At 37.3% G+C, this 24152-nt stretch overlaps 1 protein-coding gene across 3 annotated transcripts; it reads right to left on the bottom strand.

Annotated features, from left to right (window-relative positions):
- Positions 1 to 7753: 7753 nt before the first annotated feature.
- On the bottom strand, positions 7754 to 16618 carry LOC134530247 (uncharacterized). Of its 3 annotated transcripts, XM_063364930.1 has the most exons (6): positions 15972 to 16605; positions 15301 to 15443; positions 12873 to 13127; positions 12523 to 12794; positions 10395 to 10531; positions 7754 to 8948 (listed from the first exon to the last, which is right to left on the bottom strand). In XM_063364930.1, exons 1-6 carry the CDS (start codon positions 16193 to 16195, stop codon positions 8723 to 8725), a joined length of 1257 nt encoding a protein of 418 aa, XP_063221000.1. In that variant the 5' UTR covers positions 16196 to 16605; the 3' UTR covers positions 7754 to 8722. The 3 variants fall into 3 exon arrangements, with proteins under 3 accessions (XP_063221000.1, XP_063220999.1, XP_063221001.1); XM_063364929.1 differs by having other exon boundaries at positions 12523 to 13127; positions 15972 to 16618; XM_063364931.1 differs by lacking the exon at positions 10395 to 10531 and having other exon boundaries at positions 12523 to 13127; positions 15972 to 16613.
- Between the last annotated feature and the right edge of the window lie 7534 nt (positions 16619 to 24152).

The following is a 24152-nucleotide window of genomic DNA, read 5'->3' on the forward strand; positions in this document are numbered from 1 at the left end:
AATTAGTTTCTTAGTTACTCAATTCATTAAAAAAAAAAAAAAAAAAGGAAAATAATTCTTCGTAGAAGATTTTAGAGAATAGTCAGTTGATTCTTACGGGATGAGAATTCTCCTACTATTTTCGGGAGTTATTTTATGCAGGTTTAAACTGTCATTATGCAAGTGAATATTACCTATAGACATTAATTAATTTCGTTTGGAAATTTGTTTTTCAAATGTGAAAACTAAGCAATGAAATTACTTAAAATAATTAACAACTCGATGCCTGCATAAAAATGTGTACATATACTTCTAAAGACACCCAAGCATACTATTTACGCTTGTATTTTTTCGTGAAATCCACTGTGTGAAAATCATTTTAAAACTACCAAAAACGTGTTTGTAAAAATGTTTCATATTCTGTTAAATTTCATAACAATTATTAATTTCAACTAAATTAATTTCGCTCGTGTACGATCAAAATAATTTACTCTTCACATTGGGAAAAAAAATGTTAACGTTTATTATAATTATATAGTTTCATATGTTTTAGTGCACACAATACTTTCAAAGCGCGTGACAGCGTTAATTCACATTTGACGCTAGGATACTGAAATTCATTTCCAAGCAGGCTTTCAAAAGCGATGGGTTGAACGCTAAGTAACTGTCCCGTGGGACACACGCGGATGTTTACATTGCTACAGCATGGACGTAGTTATCTGAGAGAGAGCAACTGTCACTGACCCGAGCTCCAGGACCCAACTGCAGCGCCGCACTTTTATTTAGGCCGGTCCGTTACTGTGGAAACCCGCTCACCTGGTCGATACCGCCCCCACCCTCCTGCCCTTCCCCCCACCCCTCTCACGGTACACTGCTGTAGCTGGAGCGCTCGCAGCACCATCTAGCGGCCACCGCGGCAAGCTTCCCGAGACGCCGCGAAAGACGTACACCCGTCAGAAATAATTCTAATTTTTTTTAGCTAACTTATTATTAATTTTTTTACGTGACAACGACTAATAAATCGATGAACGCCGGCTGCACGCACGAAAGAGTGTCCTGTTACGCACACTGTCCCGTTACGCTGTGTCCCGTTAAGCTTATTGTACGCTTGCGCCGCATCTATCTCTCTTCCACTCGATTGGAACAACCATCGATTAGACTTTTTCGAGGCACATTAAACTTGAAACACTCCCATTCGTTTCCTACTTTTCCTATCATCGTCCTATCCTTAACAGAATAACACAGATTGGAAGAAGTTAAATAGCAAACATGTATAAAAGTTATAGTTAAAATAATCTCTTAGGTAAAGTTATAAACATATTTAATTAATGAGTGCAAATAAAAGTAAATTTATCAATTAAATTGTAGGTTTCATTTCACTCCTCCTTTGTATCCATACAAAATAGTGATAATTCAATAAAAATGATTCAATTTTATTCATAAAAGTATGCAATCATTTCATCAATGTTTTGCAATGACGTTGTCACGTTAAAATATCGCCCGTAAACCGACTTTACAGACAACCGATTTTTTTTCTAAATCTATTACTCGTGTCGAGAGGGACAAAATGAGAAGTTAGACCTTGGTCACTTAAGTAGTGTGAACTCGTGCATTCATGTCAGAGCTTTAAGTGATGACATTGAGAACTAGGCTATAAGTAGGTATACTATGGTCTCCTTTATCTATTATTCTGCCTATTTCAATGGGCTTTCATTGGTCTGGAAATGGATTGAAACTAAACATTCTCTTAGTAATTTATTTTATTCATCAACGTACTAATACGCAGTGTTTTTTTTTAAATAATATTAAACTGATTTGCAAAAGATATAATTTGTGAAACGAGAATGTAACTAAATGAGGAAAACAGCATATTTATTTACTGAGTTATTTGGTTTGGGGAGGGGGGGGGGGGAGTGAACTTGTGAGGTCTTTCAGATCTGTAATTTAATTTATCTTATTCAAATTTAGAGCATAAAATTGCTTTTATAAATACGGCTCGTGTGCTTAGCCTGAGCGAGTTAAGAGAGCTAACACCATTTTGAATTCACCTGGGGAGAAAACTCTTTCGCCCACTGTCTCGTGTTCTTAAAGGTCACCTGCCCTCCATCGCTGTTATTCTTCCAGAGAAACGCGGCAACAGGGAGAGTGATACACGGTGTTCTCTCATTGTGCACTCTCGCATTCCTTCTTTAATGTATCATTCGTGATTTTTAAAATAGTCAACGAACCTCTAGGCTCATTTTAACGAAATTTTATTTTCTATTTATACTTTTGAGAGCTATCAAATTTGAGAAAAATTACATGCCATTTAAGATACTGTTGCTAAAAAGTATTTTTAGAAATATTGTAAAGAATGAAACATAGGTAGTCAAAAGAAGCGTCACACTCTTAATATGAAACCATGTGAAACTATGAAGTTCTACTGATTTTGAGTAATAAAAACAGTTTCATATTAAGAGAGTAAATTGTGTAGCAGAATGCCCACATTTCTTTTGGTTATAAAATTAATAATCTGTTTTTGTAAATAAATCTTATAGATAATTCTAATTAAACTATCAAATTAAAATTTATTGTATTTTATAGTCCTGAAAAAATAAATTGTGAATGATGAACAGCTAATGAGAAATACAACCGAAACGTTACATGTAGATGTAGCTAGAAGATCGCGGTCACATCTGAAGTGTGGTTCGAGTGCACAGCCGAGGGTGAACATCCTAATCCTGTCAGACTGATTCGTAGTGTGTGAGAGGGAGAATTAAGGGTGCGTGTGCAATACAAGGAAACTTGACTAGGCCCGGAGGTTCCCAAACTTTTCTTTTTTTTTTTTCGGTTGCGTCCCCGAAATGAAACAATATGAGGTTCATCCCAAAAATCCCTAAAACAAATTTTATTCTACAAATAATAAAATACTATGTTTAAATTAAAATTAGTTATTTAAAATTATATTTTTGAAATCTTGATTACTCAAGTTATTTTACAAATAAATACGTGACGGGGGCGAAAGGATCTCACTGTGCTGTTAAGGCAGTGTAAGCTTGCACTGTCTTGCATTTTCTACAAAGACTGAGTTATTTGAAATGACGAAGAAATCTTCGTTTATTCTAACTGAATTCTTCGTTGAAAAGTCGGTAAATTTACTGTAATTTCTAAACGTGTGTGGCGTATGCTTGGAAAGTGTGTTCAAGTTAATCCTATACAACAAATATCGCGTCTTCCGATCCAAATGATAGATACTACAAGAGTGTTAGGTGCGTTGGTCTCACGACACACGAAACAGCTCTGGTTGCCCACACGGTAAGATCGGGCGGAGATACGTTTTTCAAACGTATTCGAACCGGAGAACATGTCTAATCCACTGCCGTCTTGGATGAGTCTTCCCGCGTGCACGTGCACTACGAGGGAGCAGGAACTCTGGAACACCCCGTGGAGCCGGTAGCTGCCTCGGGCGCCGCCACCGAATCGGCCCCTGCTCCCGGGAGTCGGTCTTAGGACGGGCCCCGGCCTTCATCATCGCTGTCCGTCTTCGTCGACGGCAGGAGGAAGAGGAGAGGTAACGAGTGGACAGACGCCCCGAGGGGCTCTCAGACTAGAGGTATATACGAAGGGACCAGGGGAGAGGGAGAGAGAGAGAGAGAGAGAGAGAGAGAGCTGTCATACCTGGCCGCGAAGGCGCTCCCCGTTCCATGTAAATATCCAGGGCCGCGTCTCACCCACGCGAACCCGCCTTAATAACTCAGCGGGAGAGCCGCGCCCGGATTGGCCGATCCCCGCCCGACGATAGCGCCGTTGGTAGCACTGCCTTCACGCCCATGTTCCAGCGGCTGTGGTGGGCGTTACATCCATGCTCACCATCCGAGGATCACTTTTAGCATCTTACAAGTTTGATTTTTAATTTTTTTTAAAATACCCATTAGTGGTATTTGTTTGGTTTTTATTGTATTAATGTTTGTTTTCATTTTCTTGGTTATTGTTTCTATTTATGTTAATCCAGCTATGTAAGTTTTGTTGTACTTTGTAAAACATTAACGTGAATAAGTGGAAGTGGAAGTGCCTTAACTTTGCCACATAAAATAAGTCAATTAAAAAAATAGCTGCTTGTTAACCAGGGGAGGGTCTGTCACATAGGACACGTTGTGTTATTTCATTTTCCCGTAGTTTGCTTCGTTTCAGGGCAGTTCCTTTTCGGCGTTGTTGCTATCCAGTGCCGTGTTCTGTAGAAAACATCACTCAAATACATGTTATCTATATACTGACTTCGAAATGTCAGGTATGTGATCATAACAATGTTTTTTGTATGTTATTTGTGTCGTAGTAAAAACTATCAGCTCAATATCAGGCGCTCCATCAGTTACGGGCGGTAAGACATGGGATCCAGCGAAATCTGGTTTTCTTGAGTCGAAAACGCTGGTGCTACCATCCATTTTGAAATAAAAGTCCTGATCTGTAACCACTTGATAAAACAACTGGAAATAATTACTTAATAAAACAAGTAATATTAAATTTACGTCATATTAGGCAGTGCTAGATTTGCTTCATAAATAATTATCACTAGTTTCATTACATAAATAAATAACCACGGGAAATTTGCTAGAGGCGCTGATTACAGTGGTTTCCATTATTTCGGCTGAGTGACCGGATATTTTCATTTTTTCTATGGCTGATTCCAGTTACAATATTTATTGATATTTGGGATTTACATTGACTTTTCTACTACCTACTTTAAGAAAAAAATTCCACTGATACGTTTGTTTTTCGAAATCCTAATTTTTGAATTTTTGTGCAAGAAAACGAGAAATTTCCCCCGAAAAAGAGAATTTTTTAGGATTATTGAGTTGTGTCTAGTTATTTAGAGTCAATTTTGAATCATATATGAGTTAAAAATGGCCATCGTGACGTCACAAATCCAAGATGGCGGTTCGGCTCCGGCTCCACAACCCTGAACCCTGTGCCAGTACCGGCATTTGCATACTACTCCACTGAGCTCATTAATTCTTTAAAAATGAGTTTTTCTTTGCGACGTGGTTCGGCTGCCAGGACGATGCCAACTCGCACCTTCCAAGGCTTGAAACGCCACAAACACGTGCCAGTGTCCTGCGGTGTTTCCCGATGCAAACACTTTCTTCCCCGTCCAGCCTCGCACTCTCGGCCGGTTCCCTAATAGCAGCTCCTCAGCTCGTGATTCAATGTTCCGACCCAACTTCCGGCCGGCGTGGTTTCGCGACAAAGCGACTGTTTGCCGAGGGGGAGCTTGGAGAGGGAGGGGGGTCCCCCAGATGGGTGGGGGGCACGAGGGGGTACGGTAGACGCTACGCCCTAACTGCACCCTGGAGATCTCCCCCGACACGCGGACACTATGGCTGGCGGCCTGGGAAGGGAAGGAGGTACGATTCGGGGTGAATAATGGCGTGTGTTTCCCCCTAGGGGGTTGAGGGTTGTGTGTACCAAACCCCCTGCCCCCCCTTTCCTTATACCGCGGGGAGTGAGGGGTGGCATTGGTGGTTCCGATCAAGATCCTATGAGGTCCATTGTGAAGAAGGGAAACACGTGCCCTTCCAGCGAAGTTTTGGGCCAGGGCGGAGGCACCGGGGATCACGAGCAGTATCTGGAGTCTCCCATCGGGTCCTCCCGGGAGGGTGCGGGGCGCAGAGCGCCGGGGCTAATCCGGGCTGCTAACCAGATCACGCGCTGTTCGCTGGGCGATGTCGCGCGCGCCGGCGATCAAAGGCCGCGGCACGACGGCGGGCCACTTAGAGCCGACTAACTCCATGCCTCCGCTCCGCGTGACTTGTCGTCAGAGGCGGGACATACACAGTTCCTGGGCGGCTCTCTGGTGTCCCGGTGACGACGCGACAGGACACTGGACTTGCATGTCAGAGGTACCTCCCAGTCAGGCCATCCTGACTTCTGTTCGCCGTGAATGGGTCTTCGGAAACTTGCTTCTGAGCGTGGAGCTGAGATCCCCGGGGCAGCCATATTGGATTGTGACGTCACGGCAGCGATATTGTATGACCTTGACCCCGGACACCGTCTTAGATTATAGCCTTTTTGGATTCTATAATCGGAGATGGCGTTATGGTTCAATGATCTCGAATATGGCAACCGGGGTCATTGTCAAGTTCAAGGTAATCAAATATGGCTGCCGTGACGTCACGATCCAAGATGGTGGGCCCTCCATACCCAGTTTCCGGAGCCCCGTTTGTATACTACTTCCATGGTTTCCCTGACGTGCTGGGATGGTTCCGTACTGTAAAACATGGCCGATCTCATTCCCCCAACATCCCAGGTCTGTGTCGTATATGTAACCGTCTCTAACTCGATGTCCTAGAGACGTTAGACACAAATAAAATGACTAAAACATATCTGGCATAAACCTGAAACTACTGTATACGGAATTGCTTTCGGAGGAGTTCCCAAACAATTTGTCACATTTTACTTACATCCGTCAAGCGCCTGTGTTCTTGGAACTTGCTGCAAAAATTTTCTCAAAAATTTGCCAACGATTATTGCTCTACCTAAACACATTCGAGTCTAGTTACGCAGGTCTTGATCGTCTGTAAGTAAATAAGTAAAGTAATTAGTTTATCGACACGGAAAATATACATAAAATGGCTTCTAGTATGTGAGGCTACACTTAACACAGTTCTAATCATTACATGCTCCAGACATATCGGCTTTTTCATGTGATACAAAAGAAAACGAGAGACTGTTTGAAAAAAAAAAGTATCTCACTTATTCTGAAAATAATCAGGAAAATTAAAAAAAATATCTTATTTTTATAGAGCGTAAATTTTATCCTATTTATAGGATATCTATCGTCTGTCAATCGCATCAGATCAGCCCGATGTTAAACTTTTACTAAATTTACTACGGGCTTGCAGATAACCAACCAAATTGAACTTTTTTTTTCCAGCTACGGTTGCATATACAAACACATAGGTGATTCTCCTCCAAGTTACACTAAGATAATAATATTGCCATGGATATGTTAGTGTATCTGTTTATATTAAAATTATGAGCTTATGTGTAAAAGTAAGAATTTACTCAAAAACCTCCAACAAACACTTTATTTACAAACATATTTGTATTGTTGCTTGCACTTCAACTATTTATCTTCTAGTGGTCTTTAAAAAACTTTAATTAACCTATGTGATTTCTGAAATACCAATACTAAATAATTAAAAGAAAAACTTTATTTTCTTTTTGTAAATTTTTTTATCGTCATAAAATGTATGTTAGCACAGCTGAGGCTAATTCTATCAAAATATTATAATAGTGCTGATATTGTTCCTAATATTGTTAGAAACGTTTTGTGATCGAATAAAAACTTTTTATCCAAAAAAAAATGGTGCGCATAATAATTCAATCATATTGAAACCATTTATGATTTTGAATTTTTAAAATATTAATGTGTTGGCTTCTTAGTTTTCAATGCACATTATGTAGCCTATTTTATATAATTTATCTCCCGTTTAAGGGTATTGAGAGATGCATTTAAACTTAATAGAATGGAATCTAACTACACGTACTTTTCACTTCTTAAGGGGGCGTATTTAAAAACCAAAATTTAAAAAAATGCATATTTATTTTTAATATGTATACTTTACTATGCCATATGTCACATTTACACTTCCATTTAAATTGGCTAAATGATTAAAATTATTTAAAACAAACGTCCATTTTTTACTCATTAGGTATACATTTCTTAAAACAATTGTACAGCATTGCATGTCAAAATTAAATCTAGAATAAAGGCATCAAATTTATTACCTAAGGTATATGTGTGTTATAGTCCATCCACGGTAACCTCCTACTTTTCTGAAGCCCTGCTTTTCACCGGATCTACTTTAATGTCACTATGTATCCTTCCGCCGTATGTAAACAAAAACATTGCCATGTGACAAATGTCAAATGGTTTGTTTACAATCACCAGCTGTCAAAACAATGTGTGTATGTATGTATATATATATATATATATATAAAAGTAATTTGAATATGATCTAAGTATACATGCATATGTTCATAACATTATTTATGATACCCAATGGTAAAAATATTAAAAAATAAGTTTGTTAGCTAAAGAAATAACATATAATTTAAAGTAAATTTTTAGGAGAATATATAAATTTACAACATTTATGTAAGCAATAAATATCATCATTTAGTACAGTTCAACACAGTTTTCTGCATCTGAAAAAAAAAGTATTGTAAATTATACATATGGCTGTCCATCTAAGCAATCTGGAAAAGACTAAGGATTGAAGGTTTAATAAAATTAACAAATTCAGATGAAAACATTTAAAAATGAATTTTCTTCTTTTATTTAATAAACCCCTACCATTTTGCCGGTTAAGGCCACAAATAAAAATATGGTTATATACATTTTCCTGAGTATACTTATTAGACAAAATCATAATTTTATGAACAGTAAAATTGTGGTGAAGAATTGACAGTAATTTCTATACCACTTATATGCATTATTTATTTGTGGCCCTGGATGGGGACTGGCTTTTTGTTTTCCAAGTAAGTTCACTGAAAAATGAAGACACACAACAAAATAAAATGTTTCACATACACCTATACGAATCCAGAAATGAAATTTAATATTCATTTCATAATACGTGTAATATAAAGTTAATACATAAAGTTCCAGTAATCAACATACTTCATGGGAATGCATAAAAGAAAAAAAAATGTTTCAAACCCCAATACTTACAGTTGCCCAGGTGTTTATTACATACAGACCTCAATAAGAACACCCGGGTAAATCATCAAGAGGAACTGCCAGTACTTCACTGTCTCCATCTACTTGCTGTGTCGTAACCTCAAATTCTTCGCTGTCACTGTCTTCACTTGAACTATCCTCGCCGAGGTGGATGATGAGTGGAGGAATGGTGCCGCTGTCTATGTGGACTTCTCTCTCCCAGTCTGCTTGAATTAGCTTCTCCACGTGATCCACACACCTCGCCCATCTAAAAAAATCAATGTATACAGTAAAACCTCTATATAAATGACCTGTTTATAGCAAAAACCACTCTATAACAAAATATGTTTGTTTCTGTCAAAACGGCATAGTAAACAATGCATGGCATGCTCTTTATTACATACAATTTTGAACTCACTCCACAAGAAAGTATTTTTAAACACAACAAAACTCATTTAATGTGTTTTCCTCAACTATCAAAGCTATTATTTAATACTTGAAGTAACATGTTTTGTTTTATGTTATCTGAAAAAAAAATATTATAGTGGTTTATTCAAGATATAATAAAGCTGTAAATATTATATATGTTATCAATAAAGGCTTAGAATGCATATGATAAAATATTTATTTCATAAGTTTTGTGTTTGTTTTTGGTTAAAATTTGTCCCAGACAAAAACAGTGAGATATAGCGAAAATTTAATTTTTTGAATAGTTTTGATGATTTACTGTATATGTATTTCACTATAATAACATAACTTTTGAAAATACTAATGTGCAAGAACTACATGTGTAAATACCTATTCAAGTTCGCTAGATGAAAATATTCAAAATTCTCTACGTTGAAATTTTATCTGAATATTGAAATCTGCCTACAGCACTGAACCCACCATAACTTTAAAGTCATTGACACAAGATTAAGCATAACAGAAAGTAATATCACAATTACTAATAAATACAAAACTATTTATGGAAATGAAACAATTGCAAATGGACTGCAATTACAAAAAAAAACCTTGCAAATAAGTCACCACTGTTAGATCTAGAAACTACACAGATATGTATGAATCACATGGGAATAAAATTACAAACACAAACACAAACACGAACACAAACACATACATGCAACACATTTTCAAAACGACAACTACACAAATTCAAACCACTTATTTTTACCAATTGTTTTAAAACTGTATTACTGGTATATGAATATACACAAAATGATAATCACACTATACACACACTAGCACACAAAGTTATCAAAAGGAATGGTAGGACCAGGCTGCTAGGCAACAATACTTACGTATTATGTAAAAATGTATGGTAAGGGTTTTGCTGAAGCTTGAGGAATGTTCTACAGGAAAATAAAACAATTTCTACTTCAAAAGGAATACCCCATTGGTCATGCAACATGAAAATACCTCTCTGGTGTGGAAGCATCAAGAGCCTCTTTCCAGATGGCTGCAACTGCATCATTGTCAAATCTCTTGGCCCGCCCCACGTTACTATTGTAATGGTGTTTACATTGAGCCCAAACTATTTCGATTGCATTATAGTGGCAGTGATAGGGTGGGAGTCGTAGAATTTCGTGGCCATAGTTACGAGCCAACTCGTCTACCTCATATCTGAAAAGTGTGTTAGAACAAGGTGTATACGTAATTTTTTGCAACTATCTCACTTTTAAAGAAATGCTGTAAAAAAAACGAAATAATATACCGTATTCGGGGCTTGTTTTGTTTAGCTATTCTCAGCAGCTCCACTTTCAACAAATTATTTTCATGTTTTATCCCATTCTTCTCCAGCCACGCGATCAGTGCAGCCTTGGTCCAGTTCGTTGTAGGTGTTTTCTCAACCTACGTTGTGCCAACATTTAACTAAATACTCAAGTAGCTGATAAGAATTCATGACAGTAGAACCCTGTTACAATTTTACTGCTTATAAAGTTTTCCTGCCTATAATGTATTATTTTTCAAGTCCAATATTTTCCCTGTAAGGACAATGTATTTAATTCCTGGATATAATGTTTCACAAATTATGCGTTTCGTGCTTGTAATGTTCACTTCATAAAATTTTAGAAGACGAAAAAAATTAAAAGCCTTTGTCTATACTGTCTATGTATATGTGTATGTTAGCAGTTAACTGCCTGTTGACACCCTTGGAAAACAAATAAATTCATAAATTTTTAGCCATTCTGTGTTTTTTCAAATGTATTCACTTAAATCACATGTTCAAGTGGCAAAAGAACTGGACTTAAGCATTTCCACTGTAAACACTGTCGTGAATTATGACAATTATACAGAAATGAGACAATTTTACAGCAATGAGACAATGTGTAAGTAAAGACAAAGCAGATAGAAGCTGGAAGCACCATGATGTTAAAGAAAAATTGTTTTTGGCTTGCTACAAGCAAATTGGAGCATCAAATATATCTTTATGCAGCTTGTTGAGTCCATTGGCAATAAATCCACACTAAAAAGTACTAAATTGAATTTCCTGCTTATGTTTTTTTTTCTTGTAGCCCCTTAAAAACAAATTATAACAGGGTTCTACTGTACTTATGCAAAGCAAACATGTGTTTTGGCATATTGTCGTAATGAATTTCTAAATTTAACAAAGCATGTTAGTTTAGTGACTAGAAATTTTTTTGAAAATATTATTTTAATTTATTAAGTAGGGCAACAGAGCATTCATAAAGTGGGTCCTTTTACCAAACAAGTAATTATGTCATTTTCAAATGCTGTTTGCAATAAAAAAATTTTATTTGGTATTTCAAACCCTCTACTAAATTAGTTTGCACTACAATGTAATTCAATTACATTATATATATATATATATATATATATATATATATATATATATATGTGTGTGTGTGTGTGTGTGTGTGTGTGTAATCAATTTCAGCTCAAACATTATCTTATATATAAAATTCTCATGTCACAGTTTTCGTTGCCATACTCCTCCGAAACGGCTTGACCGATTTTGATGAAATTTTTTGTGCTTATCCGGTATCTATGAGAATCGGCCAACATCTATTTTTCATCCCCCTAAATGTTAGGGGTAGTCCACCCCTAATTTTTTTTTTATTTCCAGTTTTTGGTAGGAAATCACCATGGCAACGGCTGTTGCTTTGTTGATGCTTCATTCGTCTCTATGGCAACGGCTATTTCATTGTTAGTGCAGTCCTCATCACCGTTGAAATTTTGCAAGTACTTTAAATATCAAAAATTGCCCTTTTTTTTCAAGTATATATATTTTACAGACTTGAAACTTCACAGTAATGTTCCTTATGTTACGCAGGATGACATTTTCCGAAAATTAGATCCCATGGGTGGTTAAAACCAGGAAACAGTGGGTATTTTGTCTGCATGAGAACAGGATTTTGCATTGTTCATGCCTTCTGCGTCTCCATGGCAACGGGCATCGCGCGGCAGTGGCGTACCCACAAGGAGGGGCATGTATAATGAGCGGCGCAAGAGTGATCTGCCTGTAGACTGCCGTAGCAAAGTACGGGTACATCAGTTTTATGTTGCGTGCACGAGTCGGGAAACCATCGGTACATTATACAGCATTGTAATAAATTTTCACGGAATTTTTTATTATTTACCATTACTGTAAATGGGAGATGTGGCATAATTCTTTTTCCATTAGTATATCCGTGCGAAGCCGGGTCGGGCAGCTAGTAGTTTATAAAAATGTAGTGTAGGCATACTATTAAGATAACAATTATTGCTGGCAAAATGTATTAGTCTCGAATATTCGTACTTATACACAATAATAAACACATGTAAATTTTTCACATTACAATTTGAGCAATAAAAAGACACTGCTTTACCATTGCACATACCTGGGTGCTGTGATATGAAGCATTGTCCATTATGATGACACTGGGTTCCTCAAGATGCACCAACATGTCTTCAAACCACATCAAGAAAGTTTCCCCATTCATCTCGCCCTGGTAGTCTGCAGTCTTCTGACCTGAAACAAAAAGTAATCCTGCTCCTGGCACAAAGCCAGTGCGCCCTCCAGCATTAACAACAATAAACCTTTTACCATCTCCAACAGTACGTCTCTTCGCAGATTGTAGACTCTTGTCCTGCCATGACTTTGATACAGTTCCTGAAAAATATATGAAATGGAAATGAAATACTTTGTATTGGACCACAGAACAAATTTTCAAATAAATTAATGCCTTGCCTCTCTGGAAAATCCATGTTTCATCAACAAATATGAAATTGGCACCTCTTTCTTTTTCTTCTTTATACTTTCTCAAGAAATCTATTCGCTGCAATACTATGTTTTCATTCTCTATCAAAGCTTTTCGTCCATCAACAGTTTTCCATGAAAATCCCATCTTCTTTAACAATTTATGAAGACTTGATCTTCCACCATAATAATCTATTTGTCTTTCCCTGATTTCTTTCAAAATGGTGTCGACTGTAACATTCAAACCTGTAAATTTATTGCATACATTAACAATACATGAAATAACAGAGGTACACAAAACTAAGCGAAACCACAACCCCGTAGAAGATAATTTAAGTGCACAATTTACATTTATTAAATAGTTTTAATAAACTTACATTTCAAAAATACTTTTAAATTAATGGTAAATATTTACTTGGGCGGTATTTCCGAAAAAAAATGTTAAAAATCCGAAAATACCTTTATTTTATGCTCTTCAACTTCCTCTTTTCATTAAAATCGGCGGAGATTAGAAATTCCAAATACTTTAGGAGATATCGAATTTTTAAATTTCAGCACAAAACCAGCGCATTCCTGTGGCGTGCGTGCACCATTGTTTCTTGTTTACGTACGAGTATCTATTTTTTTTATTGGATAATGATGTCACGTTTTTGTTCGTGATAGGCCAGAATTCAAATGAACTAATACGTGATTATTTAGTTCAATTATTGTTTAAAACGGTGTTTAATTACCGCCTCCAACTTAGGTGAGTTTTTAACGTTTCTAATTTTAAAGTCTTATTTGTTATTTTGATATTGTTGCGCAAGTAATAAGTAACAAAAAAATTTACGTGAGTTGTTACTGTACATCCTTTGTTACGGGTTTGTTAGGTAAGGTCAGTTACATTATAAATAATTTAAAACTAAAGAATAATTAAAATTAATTCACATTATTTTTAATATCACCTTAGTTTGAAAGTATTTATAATGTAACTGACCTGACTTAATCGACCATTTTAGTTTTAAAATATTAAATTAAAAAATTTGATATCTCCTAAAGTATTTGGAATTTCTTATCTCCACCGCTTTTAATGAAAAGAGGAAGTTGAAGAGCATATGATAAAGGTATTTTCGGATTTTTAACATTTATTTTTGCAAATACCGCTCAACTACATATGATGAAATTTAAAAATTCGATATCTTCTAAAGTATTTGGAATTTCTTACCTCCGCCACTTTTAATGAAAAGAGGAAGTTGAAGAGCATAAAATAAAGGTATTTTCGGATTTTTAACATTTTTTTTCGGAAATACCGCCCAAGTAAATATTTACCCATTAGTATTTCAGCATTCAATTTAGCAATCAATAAGTTACAAGCTCTACACTGTGTTGTAGGTAAATGTTTTGTATCGTGTATCCCATGTGATCCCTAGATCTTTATGCATGAACCTGTACATCCTATTGATCGTGTGGTGCATGTTTTTTTTCATTTATTCAGATCAAAGATCCTGAACATAATCAAATATTGTGGTATAGCAAGAATAATTATCATAAGTTTAATAAAACATATATATTTTCTTTATTATTCAACTTTAAATCATAACTCATTACTACATCACAGGTTTTTATTTTTGGTTTTGTACAGGATTTTTAAACGTAATAAATTAGAAAAGCAAGCATCATCAATCACAGGATCAATATTTGCAGGATCATGCGATCAGGATCAATGTATCGAATCGGATACGCGATACTAAACTTTTACTGTTTTATAACCTTCTGTTACTTCATACACTAACACACAGTTTGTCTGGCTAAGTTGTGTTTTCATATGATACTTCATTACAATGAAGTAGGACTATTGTTTATAAAATAACAATACCCCTATATTTTCTAAAGGGTTAGGCGGGGCATGACACTATTTTGCAATAGAATATATATTGTACTGGACCCTGCCACACAGTACAATTTAGCCAATTAAGTATCCCAATTTTTTTTTTAATAACCATGCTTGCTTAGACCACAACTCACTAATTTGTAACCAATTACTGCTAAAGCGCACAACTGGATATTATTGATACTGGAAATAGTCATTATTTAACCTTCTGATACATCATAAAAGTTGAGGTTATTTAATATGTATACTGTGTATAACGATATAAACATTACTTGTAGTTTTAGAATGTAACAATTTTCTTTCTATCTTTAACCTAACCTTAAAAGGACGTGTACGTATTTAATATGTTGCACAATATTCTATATTTTAATACCATATCAATAAAGAAACCTAACAAACCACCCAAAAATGTTAAGTATTTTTAAAGGACAGATGATATCGGGAAAAAAACTGAACCGGTCAATCTGCATATGGATATATGAAATGAATACAATTAAGTAGGGCCTACCCCAGTGATATCGAAACTACTCTTCAGTATCAAATTTTTACCTTCAGCGTACATCCTGTAAATTGCATTCCTGATTGCATTTACTGTGAAATCGTCGACTGTGTCAAGTGACTTTCCTTCCTGTGGCCTTTTTTTCCTCTTTTTTCCTGGTGTTGAAACTTCTTCAATGTCTTTCTTGTAGTACCTAACCAAAAAAAAAAACATTTGTCATAACACTTTTCCGGGGACCCGTTCACAATACGCAGTTAGGCAGTGTTCCAAATATGGCATTTTGTCACAAATATTTGCTTTGTGGTCACTAAATGGAAACATGACAGACTTTGTCCACGAAATTAATGAAGTGTTTTTTTATTTATTTTGTGATCTCCCAAACAGATGAAAAAGTAATTAAATGCAAATTATAAAATCACTCCCTTATGTTATAGTTAAACCTATCATAAAGTTTATAAACATCGTTATAAACAAACGTGTATCACACCCATAAAAATACTTGAAAGTGCCTATATTGTTATTGTTAGGACCTGAGTAGGCCTAATATGATTTTAGGTTAAGTTTTCAACAGAGACGCCACATGGCGGTGTTGTCTCACACCAAAAAATATAAATTGGAAATAAAACACAAAAAACCTCGTGAGTTAAAACACAGGCCGACAATACTTAGGACACAGTCGATATTTTTTTTACGTGCATGAAAACGAAAAAAGCCTACTTACTTGAGAACAGTTGACTTTGCGATGTTGAGAAGAAACGCGGTCGTCTGCGTAACGTCACATTTCTTCAAGTCGCCTTTCCTAATTAAAAGATATAAGTTCTGAGCGACGTTAATGATGTCCATCTGACGCTGCGACGAAGTAGCTTTCCCCATCCCGGAACCAATTACCATTACAGCAATCACAAGAACCACACAAAATATCAAAACGATAACAAATTCCATCATTACAATAGTAGATAATAAATAATATAACAAAGTTAAAATACACAATATTAACACAAAATCCTGAAACACAAACTGTACGTTATTTCACGGTCAGTAATATATTAAAACACACTGCAAAATGGCGTACAGACTGCAGACTGCTTAAAGAGCTGCTGAAAGCGGCTGAAAGAGAAAACAAACAAGTGACTATTAACATTATTAATGCGCGACCACGGTTTCGGCACGTAATATTTTTTTACCGTTAACATAACGTTTTTATTTCACCAGAGATTTAAAAAAATGTTCAAACTTAACAAATACCCAAACAAATTCTTAAATACACGCGGAAAGTCAAAAAATATATATTTTGGCTATGGAACTATTTCGTTCTAATCATTGCCAACACACCACTTCTCTCACTGTTTCATTTACACACATGCGAGATCATTAATATTAATAATATTGTACATAGATAGTTACTTTTTTTGTAAAATTTTATTTAACATCATTATACGGTAATTTAGTGTTAATGCATGTTTAATATGCATATGATGGAAAGTATTTTTGCAAACGAACCAAACATGCTGCATCCTGGTGTGTTTTTTCAAAGGTTCGTTTAAAAAAGTAGGAGGTTACCGTGGATGGACTATAGTAGTAATGCTAAGTCTTCACAAAAATTTTCACCCCTTCAATACTTTTCAATTTTTCAATTAAATAATAACAACAAGATTTTCTTGTTAATCAGCTTTAAATATTTAGAGCCAATGTTACAGTGGTTGAATTCTTACCTTCCCTTTCAGTAGATTAATTTACTTGATTTTTCTCTATAAAACCCCTGTTAAATATTTTAGTAACAACATAATTTTTGAATTGTTGAGAAAGAAATTTTTATATATATATATATATATATATATATATATATATATATATATATACACACATAGGCCATATCTTAATATTAGATTAATTTGTTTGGGGGATGTATTTTTTAATATATATATTTTTTAATAACGGTAACATATTACACCATTTTCACCATTTTAAATTTCTTTGGTATGATTTCGGAAAGTGAATCAAAAGAGTTGTGGATTTTCATGTTTAATATTCATAGCAAATACCTCAAACATACCTTGATTATTCGAAAAATATATTACCTTATAGTCAAAGTAAACTTATCTCATGTTCATACCTTTGCAATCGAATTTCGAAAAATAGAACAATGCTATACGAAACTTGTAAATGCTCAGTTCCTTGCCTCCCGCTGAAGTACATTTGGAATTATAAATTTGTTTTCATGGAACTTAACTTTCTCCCTTTATACTCATAAAGAAAATGGGGGGGGGGGGGTGAATTAAAAAAAATCTCAACGGAATTGGTAGTTTTGGTAAGTTTGGTGCTGCAATGTCCTTACTTCTTCTTTACTAGCGTAGAATACATGATCTATTATTATAAAACCATATATACACAATTTCTCCTTTTTATGAATGTTATTTCGTAAATATATTTATGAATGGGTAAAACAGCCCCGGAAAGGATATCCCAATTAATTAGTTGCAGTTTTATTTATCAGCTAATATCTTGAGTACTAGTTAAATTGAATTAATTTAATAGTGTCACCTAATTATTCACAATTTCGTAAGTTCACTGTTTACTCTCCATCATGGAGAGCTTGGTTCGACTGCGACTCTCTCTCTCTCTCTCTCTCTCTCTCTACTGATCGTCTCTTATCACGAACCTTGGTCTCCTTCGCACTACTCTCTCTACCGTCGCATCGTGACACCGTTCCCGATGCACCGATCTTCGCGCACGAAGCCTGTCGCTCGTCGCCCGCTATCGCTCGCCAAGGGCAAACCCTTCCTTTTCACTTCGCTGCATCTTGCAGGGTTGACTCCTATTTTATGTCTGCCGGTTCGTCCCGTGGAACGTTTTCATAGCCCTACGAAGTGTCACGTCATCACAATTTAAATTCGAGAACAATGGCGTCCTAATTACACCGCTGCATGCGGACGGGAGATCTGGTAACGTGTCGAACCCTCGAGAGGGACAGAAGGACGCCGCTGCTAATCGGATTTCCGTGTAGCGACAGGGGAGGGACGGGTACTACCTGTGTTGGGAGAAGGTGGGGGCCTCTTCTGGATCCCCGCTGAGCGGTGCGTCGGGCTGACTGGCCTGCCTCGTATATAACATCCTCGTAACAATATATAGCCTATGTGTTAGTCCAGTTTACTGGCTACATCTGTTCCTAAGTTTATCTAAATTGGTTCACTAGTTAAGACTTGATTAACAAACATCCAAACAGTCACATCTATTTATTTTTTTCAGGGCAATTTGTATCGATAAGCATTACATATTATGATTTTTTGCAAAATTTATCGCCATGCCAAACGCTATTGCTATCTTTTAAATTTCACACGAGCGTCATTACTAACACCATTTATGTTCGACTAATTGCATTATTTTCTCTAAGCAAGAAGTTTATTTTCAGTTTTACTTCCGATTAACTCATAAATGTTAACTTCTATACGCTCGTGTTTTTATACTTATTTATAAAAATCAGTAACTAAGCTGAGTGAACTGGAATGAATGAAAGAGGCGAATTATCTAACAGCTTTTTATAATTATTTTTTTAACTAAAATGTTTTGCTCATTGGTGAATTTCTTTTTAATCACCAACGAGCAAACCATTCATTTTCACCTTTATGAATTATATTTGTCATTTTGACGGATTCATTGACTTGTGCGTGTTTGTGACCGATTTCGACGCTTACAAGTTAACATAGCCAGGACTGGCGGAGTGCATCCGGCCGAGCTAAGGAGGCGGGCAGCGCTCGACGCCCTTGTTTGGAGACGTGAGGAACACGTTCTCGCTGGTGTTGCCGCATGAGCGGGGACCCCGATGTGACGTGGCGACGCCCGGCGAGGCGAGACGCTGGGACGGAGAAATGGCACCCCTGGGAGACCGGGGGTTGGTCCTGGTTGAAGGGTTGTCGCTGAAGGTCGGGGGTGCAGTGGAGCACTGGAGCAAATCAATACCCGGACACGGGTGTAGGAGGAGGGCACATGTGGTACCCCCTCGGCGGGAGTTCGGTCGGGCCCCGGCTGGGGTGACGCAACGAGGCACGCGCCCTGATTTTGATATCCTCCCCTCTTCCTGTCTTCCCCCTTCCCCAAGGCTCATTTCCCTTGGTCCTCACCAGAGTGGCGCAGAAGGACCACCCTTTGGGTCGGGGTACACGCCCTTCCCAACAAAGTCGAGGTTATCAAGCCGTGCGTGTATTTCGTGTAAAAACTAGAAAAAAAAACATTATTCAAACCTTATTTTAGCATAAACACACGTATTCCAGCCGGAAAAAAAACTTTAGAACCATTAGTTTTATCATTTACAATTATTATTAACTAAAATAAAAAATAAAACACAAGTGATCATAGAAAAAAAAGTAAACATACATGTGTTGTCGTTAGTCAAGACAGGTTAGTTTCTGATCAGCTGAATTCAATTCACAGTCTTAAACAGGACTTAAGTGATGATGCCAAAAGACAAAGCTCAGCATGGGTGGTTGATGCTTCCTTGAAAATGCTTTCAATACCACGAGCCAAGTGAGGTAGATTCTTCTGTCAGTTACTTCCTCCATAGTTTACACTACCTGTCAATGGTGTATTTTAATTACCAGAAATAACACTTCAACGTTACTTCACATTAAATCAATGGTAGCGTGACAATAGTGAATAATTCTTGTTAAAGCATAACCGTGTAGCCAAAGAACTTTCCCACTAAAAATAGTTTTAATGCGTTTTCTTGCATTCAACAATGAAGTAGTTATAAACTCATTTCCAACTATTCTAAACTCTGTTGAATGCTCAATATTATGTTTTATTTTTAATCAAGTAGGCGTTAAAAATAAATTTAATTTCTCGAATTAATTGGCCATTTGGATTAGATGTAAGACAGGCTATGATTCAGTTTGATCTTGTTTATTTTTTGACAGGAATAATGTCATAGGTTGTCTTTAATATGTTTAGATTATTTAGAAAATGGTGAAGACAGGAACATGTAGCCTGTTTCATGTATTTTTTCTTATCGTAGCGTTTGTTTCGATTTTATTTCAGGAACTCACGTAAAACAGAAATCAGGACCAATGGTTCAAGCCCAGGTTGTTCATAATTCGCTACGTTGTCAGACCAAAGCCCCTGCCGAACTACCTGACCCCTGACCCAACGTCCGGATTGCAAGCTAATGCTAAATTCGGATATCAAACCATTCCCGTTGTGATTTCTGAGGGGCGTGTCCAGAATTTTAAAAAGACTGACGCTTCCGATAGCTTGGAGCGACCCATGGAAAACTTAAAATCATGTTGGCTGTACCAGGATCCGTACATAGGCATGAGTTTCCAGTTTCATCATTGTGTTTCCGTACCATGTGCGTCTCTGCCTGAGGACGGGAGCAGATAGCAGTTCCCGAAACGTCGCTTGTTTCTGTTTTAGAAAACTGTTGTGTTTGTTTCGTTTCCCTCAAGGTTCTTTTAATCGTTGTTTTTTGTGAATCAGCTTTACAAATTGACTTCAAATTTCTCCTTAATGCCGTTGACCTTACAGTTCAGTCCGTGTTGCATGTGGTCTGGTTTACGGTACATCACACGGAGACTATTTGAGGAAGAACGTCTTGCGTTAAACATTCAATGAGACTAAGAATAATTAAGGTTCCCGTTGTTACTTGTCCGGACAGTTGGCTAGCTTACCTCCGTACCGCTCGGCGGCTTTCGGTGTGAGGTGTTATGGATTCCCGGGTAAGGCATGTTTGGAGATTTTTAATATTTTAAACATATATTGTCAAAATTATGCTGTCCAATATCATGTTGAGTATCTTTAGGGATGGAGAAAGCAATGGTTAGAGCATGGGCGTTGATCCCGGCCTGGGGGGGGGGGGCAGTGGTTCTCAAAACCCCCTGGAATTAAGGAGCCCTTCACTGTGGTGTCCCGCTTGCGCTAGCAAAATCCTGACTGTGAAACGGGATTGATAAACATAAAGTTCAAAATTATGTTTTATGGAAAACTTACTATATATATTTTAAGGATTTCTGCTTATTGCATGCATAAAGGCCAACATATGGGCAGCAAAAAACATACAAGCACCGTATCCAGAGATGACTTTTCAGTTAAAACCCACGCGCAAAATATTCGAGCCGCGGGGGACCCCCTTGCGATACACACAGATTTATAGAGACCGGAAAAATTCGCGGATTTATTTCACGATATGCTAAAATGCAAATAGTTGTACATTTATGCTGCTTCTGCTATTGGTTCACTGTTAACGTGGAGCAGTTTGGGCCAATTATAGGTCCTCAGTAAAAGCAGTAACGAATCACGAGTCTCCCAATTGAGACGCTTCACAAGTCAGTAGCCAAATGAACAGGTGACGTTTGCCCGAGTATGCACAGGATCGTGGAATCTATCCTGGAGGTCGTTGAATACGCGAATTTTTCCAGTCCCTACAGATTTACGCCTGTGGAACCCGTCTGGTGGTAAACCCTGAGGAAAGTTCTCCCCCCGGGTCCAGGACTCGGTGTTGAGCTATCTCTTAAACTCCGCACTGCGGAAGGCAACAGAAAACCACCGCAGTTTCACCTCGCCTAGTTCACGCCAAACACACCGTGGCCATTCCACCCTTGGCGGTGTCTGGGGAACACCATGTCACACTGTTTGAAAATAATTTTCTGTAACGAACTTATAGAAGTCAGTAGTTACGTATGTATTCGTAATATAAAGATTCTGAGAGCTTTGAAGTCGGGTGCAAATCGTGATTCAGTTTAGATGGGTATTAATTTACGTCAAACATCGTCTTTCTTCTCTCTCTCCCCCATCGTCTACGCAAAAAAAAAATCATTTCGCGAATACTAAGAAAATGCACTTAAATGTAGCGTCTCCTGACAGTTTTTTGTTTGTTTTTTTGCTTGACAGGTGAATGTTCTACCATTATTTCTGAGAAAAATGCTATCAGGTGGTTGGCTAGCCTAGTTCTTTTTCAAACAAATTTTTCGTTTTATGTTATCAAATAGGCTAAGCATTTTTGTTACAAAAAATGAGATTAGTGTTCTTAGGTACGTATGTACATGACAACAGCCTGGGGGCTAGCCACCGCAGCATCTGGCTTAGTTAGCCTGTCTATGACTGAGCTATTCTTGGAACGCAATAGTTCGGTCCCTAAGGCGGCCAGTAGTGTACTAACCCATGTAATTTCTCCTTCGTTCACCATCACGACCATACGATGATATGCCTATGCGAGTGTCGGCCAGGACTACCTATTACATGCACATATGGGCTAACTACCCATGCATGTTCTGTGTTCCTAGGGGTTCGGAGAGCGGCTCGCACAGCTTTACAGTACACGCCACACCCGAGTTTAATTAGTTCACTTGAAATTACAGCACACAGACAAGCCTCTAATGCACACCAACACGACATTACATCACGCCAGCTAGCCGATCTAACTGGTGGGGAGCTTCACTCCCCCGCCGAATTAGGTACACGTAACTTTTATAGCATTACACAAGCTACCAGCGCACACACAGGCCCGTGTGCCAAACTTATCCCACAAGACACGCACCCCCGCCATCGATTCAAATGATTCTTCACCAGTGTGGGGTGCACCTGAACTACTATGCACTTAGCGAGTTGTAGAAACTTCGGTTTCTGGCCTCGCCCTCGCTTACTGCCCCGGATGGCAATATGATGAATCGGCGGCGGTACGTATGTAGTGGATGCTAAATTCTGAAATTAAATCAGTTGCAAATTACTGAATTAGAAGGCGATGAATTTTTCCTCGATATGTTGAGTGATGCTGAAAAAAAAATGGGATGACTGCCTTTTACAAGTGTCTGCGGAAAGATTGTTTTAGGAAACCATAAGGCAGAGAACTATCGCGGTACCGTACATGAATTACTGAGATCATATCACCGCATGATATAACCCGTCACTTAAACTACGATACGTTCCATGAAATATCATTTAGACTTCTTTCAGAAAAACCTTGACACCACCAGGACATAACCAAAGTGGGAAATCGTTACTAAGGCCATTGGAGTGCGGCAATGTTGTCCGACTACTGCTGAATCTTAAGGAGAGACGTTCTTGCGCAGCGAAGTATCACAGGAAATCTCGAAGGAAATATTTTTAAGTCGTTTCTTCACTTTTTTACTTTTTTTTTTTTGCTGTTTATATCTGAAAGTCTCGTGGCTATATACTGTGTCATTTTTCCAGGTACATATAACACATAGGCTGACGTAGGTATTTACAAAAAAGATCATCGCATGAAAACTGAGGCCGATACCGAAATACGAAATTTTGGAATTTTAATTTAGGGGCGCATTACCTTCCAGAATCAGCGTATATAATTCTTGTTACAGAAAAAAAAAGTTTTTGAAGTGAAAACTTCTTTAGCCGCGTTGAGTGATTTTTGGTAGGGGCAAAACTTGTGGGTTCGCGTCACTGACATGCTAGTGATATGATACAAAAATCATTTTCTTTCGTACTTTTGACGTAGAAATGATGTCATGTTACACATTTAAAAACAAATTTTTTAAGTTTTCACTTCTGTCGACAGTCCCCATGATCGCCTTTTATTTATTTATTTTTTGACGTGACAAAGTCTAATAAATCGATGAACGACAGCTGCACGCAAGAAAAAGGATGACTCATTGTCCCGTTACGCTTTGTCCCGTTTCACTCATTGTACGCTTGCGCCGCATCTATCTCTCCTCCACTCGATTGGAACAACCATCTATTTGACTTTTCCCAGGCACATTAAACTTGAAACACTCCCATTCGTTTCCTACTTTTCCTATCATCGTCCTATCCTTAACAGAATAACACAGATAGGAAGAAGTTAAATAGCAAACATGTATCAAAGTTATATTTAAAATAATCTCTTCGTTAAAGTAATAAACATATTTGAATTAATGAGTGCAAATAAAAGTAAATTTAT

This window comes from Bacillus rossius, chromosome 3 (genome assembly GCF_032445375.1).
Source record: "Bacillus rossius redtenbacheri isolate Brsri chromosome 3, Brsri_v3, whole genome shotgun sequence".
NCBI lineage: Eukaryota > Metazoa > Arthropoda > Insecta > Phasmatodea > Bacillidae > Bacillus > Bacillus rossius.